The sequence below is a fragment of the Pituophis catenifer genome, unplaced genomic scaffold (genome assembly GCF_029215685.1).
Source record: "Pituophis catenifer annectens isolate HBS135680 unplaced genomic scaffold, rPitCat1.0.hap2 SCAF_13, whole genome shotgun sequence".
NCBI classification, from domain to species: Eukaryota; Metazoa; Chordata; class Lepidosauria; order Squamata; family Colubridae; genus Pituophis; species Pituophis catenifer.
The window spans coordinates 3,103,249-3,113,251 of record NW_027256893.1 but is presented as its reverse complement, the minus strand read 5'-3'; the positions used below and the strand labels follow the sequence as shown (position 1 = coordinate 3,113,251).

General features: G+C 45.2%; 1 protein-coding gene across 1 annotated transcript in view; it reads right to left on the bottom strand.

The window, feature by feature from the left end:
• Positions 1 to 1,433: 1,433 nt before the first annotated feature.
• Positions 1,434 to 10,003, bottom strand: part of PEPD (peptidase D) — a 192,202-nt gene continuing 183,632 nt past the window's right edge. The window contains exons 13-15 of the mRNA XM_070952901.1: positions 7,204 to 7,388; positions 6,536 to 6,727; positions 1,434 to 1,908 (exon numbers count right to left, since the gene is read on the bottom strand). Coding sequence (XP_070809002.1) covers positions 1,768 to 1,908; positions 6,536 to 6,727; positions 7,204 to 7,388 — 518 coding nt within the window. The 3' untranslated portion in view covers positions 1,434 to 1,767. The remainder of the gene's footprint in view (positions 1,909 to 6,535; positions 6,728 to 7,203; positions 7,389 to 10,003) is intronic.

Sequence of the window (10,003 nt, the reverse complement as noted above, 5' to 3'; positions counted from 1 at the left end):
CCTTGGCATTTTATTTTCCTACTCAAGTCTTTTGTAAATATTTTTGAAAGTCTTGTACATACTCAAGTTGCTTGTGATTGATTCCTCTTGTATAATTTTTTAGTTCTACAGATTCCATACTTTATCTCTCTGCTTTTTAAAGGACTGTTTAGATTTTTGTTTGCAGGTTTCTCATTTAAAAGGTATAACAAAAGGAAATTCTGTTAAGGTATATAAGGCAATGAAACACTGTTTTGAAGTAAAACTTTACAGGAAATCCTTGACTTATGATGACTTATGACTTATGAAATTATGACTTATGAAATTATGATGGGACCAGAATGGGCACCTTATGGCCCATAAAGCACTTCTGACCATTGTAAATGTCAGGCGACCTGCCACCCCTGCGGTCATGTGACCACATTTTGGACACGTCTTGGTAACCAGTTCACCTTTGCATCCACTTGCAGTGTCCTGTGGCCATGTGGTACAATGGGCAAAAGTTTTGTTTCTCCATTGCAAAGTACAGTTGGGCAGAATGTGAAATCGTGAGTCCTTTGTCAAGGAAATAAATGTTGGGAGTTACATGCTTAAGAATAACCCAACATGGTCACTAAGCCACGCCAGTGAGCATGATGAGAACAATCCTGGGCTGGAAGTTGAGTGGCAAGAACTTGGTTGCTCCTCTTTCTCCTGGGCTAAAGGCGACCTGGGGTTGTGGGGAAACTGGGGACCAAAGCAGACCAGAGGGGCTTCCTTTCCACCCTCCCCTTTTAAGGCGACTGGGACTATGGTCAAACCTTTCAAAACCTGAACGATGAAAAGAGGATCTCGGAAAAAGCCATGCGAGTTATAGTGGGTGCTCCTAGATACAACCCACATTACACCGATTCTCCGCGAGCTGCACTGGCTCCCTATTGGTCTCTGGGTGCAATTCAAGGTGTTGGTTATTACCTTTAAAGCCCTACATGGCTCAGGGCCAGGCTATCTTCGAGACCACCTTCTACCGCATAGCTCCCAGCGACAGGTAAAATCCCACAGAGTTGGTCTCCTCCAGGTCCTGTCAGCTAAACAATGTCGGCTGGCGGGCCCGCAGGGGAGGGCCTTTTCTGTGGCTGCCCCGGCTCTCTGGAACCAATTACCTCCTGAGGTCCAGACCGCCCCCACCCTATTGGCCTTCCGCAAAGCGGTGAAGACTTGGCTCTTCCGGCAGGCCTGGGGCCATTGATCTCGTTATAGTGATCTTGCGAGACCCGGCCACAAATTGGAGTGCATGTTTTAGCGTTTTTAAAGTTTTTAATGTTTTAATGTTTTTCTTTTTAACATTTTTTATATGATTGTTCGCATTGTTTTATTCTTTGTTGTAAACCGCCCAGAGTCCCTTGGGAGTTGGGCGGCATAGAAATGCGACAAAATAAATAAATAAATAAATAGATAGATACGGGAGGCCAAAGCAATCTTCAAAGCAACACTTTTTATTCATTTATTTCATTGGCAGAACTTGTGCTCTTTATGGGCTATTAAGAGAAGATTTGGTTGCACTGATCGTTGTATTTGCTTATCAGCAGCTACACCCATCACTCAGGGCAAAACTTGTAAAGAGGCAAGAGGGAGAATCGAGTCAAGCATAATCAGATTTGGCCATTGGTACCCTCGCTTTCCCCCCGTATCTTTTCCCATAGGAAAAAAAGAGAGTTGGATTTGGAAGGCTTCTTTCCTTTATAAGCAGGCTTTTTTTGAGGTGCTGGGCAGGCTGCAAGGAGCCCCAAACCGCAAATGAGTGGGCACCTAGCTAGAAGCCGAAGCAAAGGATTTGGTGCTGCCCTGAGACTCGGAGAGGAACGCTTCGATTTCCTGAACCGTACGAGGGACGCAAGTCAGCAGTTCCATTCCATTGGCTGTTACCACAATGTCATCCTCAATCCGTACCTGGGAAAAGACAGACACACCTGATCAGATGTAATGGCAGAACAAAATGATGCGGCTCCGTTTTAACCTGGCTTAGTTAAGCCTAGGCAACCGTTTACCGAGATCAAAATAATTCTGTTTCTAATGTTTCCTCCCCACCTCATAGCCAGTGGAATCGTGGGCGCTCCGTTTTTAAGAGGAGACTGGACAGTCACTTCTCTGAAATGGTATATGCTGGACCAGAAGACCTTCAAGGTTCTGTTCCTATTCTATTCCCATTCCCAGTTATTCTATTCTATTCTTCTGTCTCGCTTAGCAACAGAAATTTTGGGTTCAATTGTGGTCGTAAGCTAAGGACTGCCTGCAATGATAGCAGGGATGAAAACAGCCAACCTGCGGACTTCTCTTCATGCACCTGCTACTGCTACTTGGGGGTCCTGCCTCAGATGAGAGGAGCATGTGGCACGTGGGCACGAACAGAATTCCTACCCAGCTCAAAGCAAGTAGTGTAAACGTTCTTTTACGAAGCCCTCTTCCATTCTGAGATTGAATCACATGCTTGTTGATCACTATTTTGTTAACCCCCCAATTAATCTGATTACAGAGGGTAAGAGATACAAGGTATAAATATAACCAACAGAAATTATGTGCTGAGCATTGAAAATGCTGCCTGCATAACAGATTAACAGAGTTGGAAGGGACCTTGTAGGTCATCTAGTCCAAGCAGGAGACCCTACACCGTTTCTGACAAATGGCAGTCCAGTCTCTTCTTGAAAGCCTCCAGTGATGAAGCTCCTACAACTTCTGAAGGCAACTTCTGTTCCACGGATTGATTGTTCTCACTGTCAGAAAATTTCTCCTTATTTCCAGGTTGAATCTCTCCTTGATGAGTTTCAATTCATTATTCCTTGTCTGGCCTTTGGGTGCTTTGGAGAATAACTTGATCCCCTTCCTCTCTTTGGCATAAAATGTTATCAGCTCCAGTTGGATCAACCGCCTCAAATAAGAACAACATAAGCATAAGAACAACTTTGGGGCCCATTATCTCCTTGTTAAGCTCTTTTCACCCCTTTGCCTTTTAAAAAGGAGCCATTAGATGGGATGCTTTGTGGCTGATACTGTTACTAAGATCTTTTGAAACCTTTCCTATTCTCATTGGGTGTGAATGAAAAGGCCACACCGTTCTGCGCCCAGTGCTAATCTTTCCTGGTTAAATATGCCGACTCCGTCATTTTCCCTTATCTTATCAGAAATGTGCTAGTAAGTCTCTAAGCTGCAATAAAAGCAATTTTATCCAAGTGTCAAAGCCAAAGGAACACAAATACTGGTGATTCCCACTGTACACTGCCTGTAATTGTTTCTGACCTCTTAACATTTTGATCTAAAAATAATGCTAGTTTAACATTTGTTCTGCTTGCAAAATAACCCATTTATTCAAACAAAGCCGGTCTTTGAGTCTTATTAAAGTGCTCAGTGAAGCTGACTGTCAAATTATCTTCATTATTTAAGATTAATTTAAGTGTTATTATGGACCAGAATTAAATAAGCTTGGCAGAATGTGTTCAGCAGGCAGCTGACAGCTGTTCAGTCTAAATCTACCAAGTTTTCACTCTTTACTATCCAGGAAATGCAACTGCTCTCCTTTCATTGACAAAAAGAGGCCTTCTACCTGGACAAAACTTTGGAAAGGTTGGCTCAGCCTTCCATCCTTCTCAGGTCAGTAAAATGAGGGCCCAGATTGTTGGGGGCAAGAGGCTGACTCTGTAAACTGCTTAGAGAGGGCTGGAAAGCACTGTGAAGTGGTATATAAATCTAAGTGCTATTCCTTCCTTCCTTCCTTCCTTCCTTCCTTCCTTCCTTCCTTCCTTCCTTCCTTCCTTCCTTCCTTCCTTCCTTCCTTCCTTCCCTTCCCTTCCCTTCCCTTCCCTTCCCTTCCCTTCCCTTCCCTTCCCTTCCCTTCCTTCCTGTTAGAATGCAGTATTGCAGGCTAACTCTGCCCACAGCCAGGAGTTCAATCTTAACCAGCTCAAGGTTGACTCAGCCTTCCATCCTTCCGAGGTGGGTAAAATGAGGACCCAGATTGTTGGGGCAAGAGGCTGACTGTAAACCACTTAGAGAGGGCTATAAAAGCACTCTGAAGCAGTATATAAGTCTAAGTGCTGTTAAATTGCTATTTAGCCCCCATATAAACCCTCTTAAGAAAATCAGAATAGAAGAGAAGAAGAAGAGAAGAGAAGAGAAGAGAAGAGAAGAGAAGAGAAGAGAAGAGAAGAGAAGAGAAGAGAAGAGAAGAGAAGAGAAGAGAAAAATAGAACAGAGCAGAACAGAATATTGCTGTCTTCCAATCCTTGAAGGGCTGTCACAGGGAAAAGGATGTTTATTTTCCACAGCACTTGAGGGCAGGAGAAGAAGCCTTCGGTGGGAGAAGGAGACCTAACCTGGAATTAAGGAGGAATTTCTTGACAGTGAGAACAATTAATCAGTTGGACAGTTTGCTTCCTGGAGTTGGAGGTGCTCTTATCACTGGAGGTTTATAAAAAAAAGTGTGGACAACCATTTGTCTGGGATGGTCTGAGGACCCCTACTTTGGTCAGTGGGTTGGACCAGAAGACTTCTAAGATCCCTTTTAACCTATGATTCTATGAAGTTTCTGACTAGAAATCTCTTAGCATTCGTATTTTTCCCTTTACAGAACCAGCTCTAGACAAATCTGGTGATTACTTTTTTCCTTGTATTCTAAAAGAGATCTATTACGCAGCCATTGCTTGAAGAAAGCCATTGCTTTGAAAAGAGGCCCCCGACGCATGGGGGCTTCAGAAGAAGGAGCACCTGCAGAGGCTGCCCCAGGACAGCCGTCTCCCTCAGGGAGTCCCTTGGTTCTTGTTAGGAGGAGAGGAAAGGGACTCAAGGCCACTAGGCTTCTGGTCGATGCAGCAAAATTTGCTGGAGCGCCTAAGTAGCCCTCCTAACAAAGAGTCCCAGGTGACACACACTTTTCAGCCTCAGAATCCTGGTTGGCTCAAACGCACTGATAAGGAAACAGCAGAGAGCAGAGATAACCTTTCCAACCTGGGGAGAGAATTCAGCAGCAGAAGGTAAAGTCCCACCTGGCTTGATAAGACTGTATACTCTGCACACACACACACAGCTCTTGGGATGGGATGACTCAGAGAACTGGCACTGAGGGATCCCGTCCTGGTGCAAAGCCTCCAACCAAAGAACCCGAATTCTACACTTTGACACAGTGAAACTCTGGTGGAGATTTCTGACAAGATGAACATCCAGTGATCATCGCAGCAGATGACGCCTGTGTTACAAAACATGTCCTTCCCAGACATTCTGTTCCCAGACAGCCCTGAGACAGGAGCAGGGCTTCTGCTCCTGGAGAGTGTTTGGGAGCCAACTCCAGGGTTATTCCACAGACTTGCCAAAGTCTGCAAGACTTGCCAGAGGCGGCTGCAAGAGCTCCATGAGGGGAGAGGTAGTGAGGGAAACCCCAGTTTGCTATCCTGCCCTTGGCTGGTCCCTTCCATCTGGGTCTGGATGTTTTCCTCGCTGCTGCTCTGATGCCTTCTTTCTTTTGCTTTGCTCCTTTTCTCCTCCAACAGGCGACTGAAGCGCCTGGAGTTGTACAAATGATTCAAAGATGCTTCTGTTACTTTCAGAACAAGAACTGGAGAGTTCTAAGCTCAGAGTTTCCAAAACTTCATCCACCTTCTCCAGCTGCTGCAAACTACTTCTGTATTGCACCGATGTTGCTTAGGTGATTGGTCGATGAAAAGAAAATGTTCCCTAAAGGCAGAGCATTTAAAATCACTCTCTAGAACTGCAAACGGGCCAAGCTTTGTACTCTCACAAGTTCCAAATTTAAACTCTGATTGGGCACAAACTGTTTGGATATTTTTAGGCCATTCCTTGTCTCATTCCATCTAAACCTGCCCACTCCACAAGATTGTGATACATTTTCATGGTATTCTGCATGCAAATAGAATGAATGAGCTGGAAGGGACTTTGGAGGTCTTCTAGTCCAGCCCTCTGCTCAAGCAGGAGAACCTATACCATCTCAGATAAGTGACTGTCCAGTCTCTTCTTATAAACCTCCCGTCATAAAGTGCCCACAATTTCTGGAGGCCAGTTGTTCCACTGGTTAATTGTCCTCAGTATTACGAAGTTTCTCCTTAATTCCAGGTTGCTTCCCTCTTTGAAAAGAAGTTTTTCTCTCTCTTTTTCTCCAGGCTTTTGATCATCTTAGTTGCTCTTCTCTGCACTTTTTCCAAAGTCTCCACATCTTTTTTTATAGTATGGTGACCAAAATTGGTTGTAGGATTCCAGGCGTGGTCTTACTAGGCTTTTATAAAGTGGCATTAATACTGTACGTGATCTTGATTCTATGCCTCTATTTACACAACCCAGGATTATATTGGATTTTTTGGCGGCTGCTGCACACGGCTGGCTCATATTCAAGTGCTCATCCACTAGGACTCCAAGGTCCATCTCCCAGTTACTGGTTTTGAGCCAGGTCTCGCCTAATCTGTATTTACAGCTTTGATTTTTATTTTTTTTATTTTGATGCACTGTGTTTTGAAATAGTTTCTCATCAATGCCACATTTTTCCAGTCCACCTTTGCGCCCTAACAAAGTTACTCACCCCACCAAAATTTCGGAAACGTGCCAGGACTTCATTGTTGATGAAACAGGCCTGCGCCGGATTAGCCAAGGCCTGGTCCAAGACATGGTCAATGAAATAGATGCCAGGCTCCACAGTCAGCACCATGCCTTCGAGAAGGGTACGGGCAGTTCTCAAACTCCGGAGACCCGGCAAGTCGATGCGATCAACTCCCTGGGAAAGGAAAGGACACATAAATTCCGTGAGAAGCTTGTGGCATCTTTCAGCCTTCCAGCCATAGAGGCCACGTTGACGCCAGATAGAGAATAACAGGGAAGGGCACCACAAAGGCCAGGGCAGCTGGAAAGACTCATGGGTTGGACCAGCATGTTCCATAGTGCTCTGACTTCATGGAGGTAGTTATAAGTTATAAGCTGTGTGCTCAAAAGTTCCTGGGAGGAATGCCGATCTGTGTGCCCCCCCCTCCCGAAATATGCCAGAGGTTATGAAGCCTGAATGGTTTCAGGGTTGAATCTGGTCTCTGAAAGTCCCTTTGTGGGTTCCTGCAGCTCCCTCACAAGGCGGTTATGTTAGGAGACTTAACCTAGGGGGGCCCAGGGGTTGCTCAACACAGCTAACGAGTCTGCAAAATGCTTCAGTAATAGATCTGTTTTGGGTTGGCTGCACAACGGGGAGGGTTCAGAACTGACCTCTGGGTAGCCGCCTACATCGTGAACGTCAATTCCAAGGAAGTGTCCCAGTCCGTGAGGCATAAATACGGCACCCAGATGGACCTTCACCATGTCCTCAACATTGCCGTGGAGAATGCCAATTTTTGTAAGTTCTTCCAGATGGACTCGGTCTGCCAGACGGTGCATTTCAGGCCAGGCCACCCCTTAGGGAGAGAAAAAAAAGTCCTATTATTTCGTTGTTCTTATAAATAGACATTTTCTTATCCTGCATGTCCATTTTCTGAGTCCCCCAGAGAGAATTCTCCACCCCACAATGGAGGGTCCGTCTGGAGAAAGCAGGCAGGGCCCCATGTTGAATGCCTTGTCTGGGGGGGGGGGGGCGGCTGTTGAGTCCTTCTACACCACAGACACTTGCCTTTCAAACTAAAGTTACTGAAAAGATATGGAGGTTGGCAAATACACTCCTCTGGGCTAGTTAAAGCCCTAACACAGTTGTGTCTGTCCCATGGGCTACAGCTGGTAATTCAGCCCCACAAGATCATAAACCTTTCACGTTATGTGATTTATGCACAACTATATTATATATTTTATGCGCGGCCCAAGACCATTCCTCTTCACTCAGTGAAGCCCAGACAAGCTAAAAGACTGGACACCCGTGCCCTGGCATATGCATTCGTACAACATGCCAAAGTTTCTTGCAGTTTAGCATGTTGTATGAACTAGCCCCTTTATGGCTTATGGTTCAGAACGTTCTGTAAATACGGAAAATGAGTCAGTTTTGGATTTAGTTGTGTTGGGCAAGCCTAATCTGAAAGAAACATGCAACTTCTGCCCAACTGGAAAGAAGAAATGGGGGGAAATTTCAGCTCCCTGTTGATGTATGGCACAGGTGGAAGCCACAGGTGGGTCAAGGGCCTTGTGGGTGAGTCAGAGGGGGGAAATGTCATAAGAAAAAAAAAATTAAATATTCTTCTGAGTCTCTTTCATCTTCATTTTAGAATCTGACCGGATGAGTTCAAGTAGGGACAGGGTGCCAATGCTGGCAGGCTATGTTGCCACTACTTCCCAGAAGATGCCCTTGCCGAACCTGGCACATATTTATCTCCCTTCAGATGTTTTGTGGATGTGCACTCCGCAAAATGATGTCCACATGGCGGCCTTACAAAGCTCTTGGCCTGGAGAATTCTCTTGAATCTCCCAACCAGGGTCCTCCAGAGTAGCTTTCTTGAGTCTGCCTGAGGTGAGTTTGGCCAAAAGCAGCTTTGCCCATCTTTGTCTATTGCCTTTTACGCTGTCCTGATTGATCTGAGATCAGAAGCCTGGATAGCTCAACAGACTAAGCACTGTAATTTAACACCAGCTATCTGCAATTAAAGTAAGATCGAATCTCGCCAGGCTCAAGGTTGAATCAGCCTTCCATCCTTTCTAAGGTAGGTAAATTGAGGACCCAGTTTGTGGGGGCAATAAGCTGACTTTGTATAAATATACAAAAGGATGAAGGCTATTGCTTAATGCACTGTAAGCTGCCCTGAGTCTTCGGAGAAGGGCGACATATAAATCAAATAAAAAAAAAAACACCTTCAAATTGCTAAATACCAAGGACCTGTCTAGATAAAAGCTAAGTGCCTGGACAATGCTCCTCTTGGTGAGGACAACTGAAACCAGATGATTGCAAAGTGCTTTGTAGGCTTTGTGGAAAAAAGGTGAAATAATATTTGGAATAAAAAAAAGAGTTGGATTAAAGCTCCCACTGCTCCTTGCTTGCCACAGATGTCCCGGGCTCACCATTCAGATGCTCATTTGGTTGATGTTCTGGCTGTTAGGAGAACATCTGAAGGGGAAGGCCAGGCAACCACAGGATCACTGGAGGGCTGATGAGTACAGCAAAGACTCTGTCTGCTTCCAAACCTGGTTTCCAGTTGTCAGATCCCTAGTTTGAGATTTGGAAGTGGTAGGCGGGCAAAAGAGTCACCACCCCTTTAATTGATTTAATAATTTAATAAGCCCTCATCCCAGCCTTGAGAGAAAACAGAAATGCTTTGCGGTGCTTTGCTCACTGGCAGAATCTGGCACTGAACTAATTAAGTAATTTAGTATTTAAATTATTGGTGGCGCAGTGGTTAGAATGCAGTATTGCAGGCTGAATGTGCCCACTGCCAGGAGTTTGATCCTGACCGGCTCAAGGTTGACTCAGCCTTCCATCCTTCCGAGGTCGGTAAAGCAGGGGTGAAATGCTCCTGGTTCGGACCAGATCGCCTGATCCGGTAGCGATGGCGGCGTGTGGTTCAGAGAACCGGTAGCAAAAATCCCTGCCCCCCCCCACCCCATGCCCAGCTGAGTCATGCGACCATCAGAGCCTTTTTTTTAATTTTTAAAAGCATTTTTTCTACAACCTCTTCGGCTGAAAAAAAAAAGCCTTTGACGATCCCAGCTGAGTTGCTTGATAGTCAGAGGCTTTTAAAAGCATTTTTTTACACCCTCTTTGGCAGAAGAGGTTGTAGAAAAAATGTTTTTAAAAGAAAAAAAGCCTCTGCTAATCAGGCAACTCAGCTGGGATCGTCAGAGGCTTTTAAAAGCATTTTTTTTAACACCCTCTTCGGCCAAAGAGGTTGTAGAAAAAATGCTTTTAAAAGTTTAAAAAAAAAAAGTTGGCCACGCCCACTCAGTCACATTAACACCCCCCCACCAAGCCACGCCCACAGAACTGGTAGTAACAAATTTTACATTTCACCACTGCGGTAAAGTGAGGACCCAGACTGTTGTGGGCACTAGGCTGACTCTGTAAACCACTGAGAGAGGGCTGTAAAAGCAGTGTGAA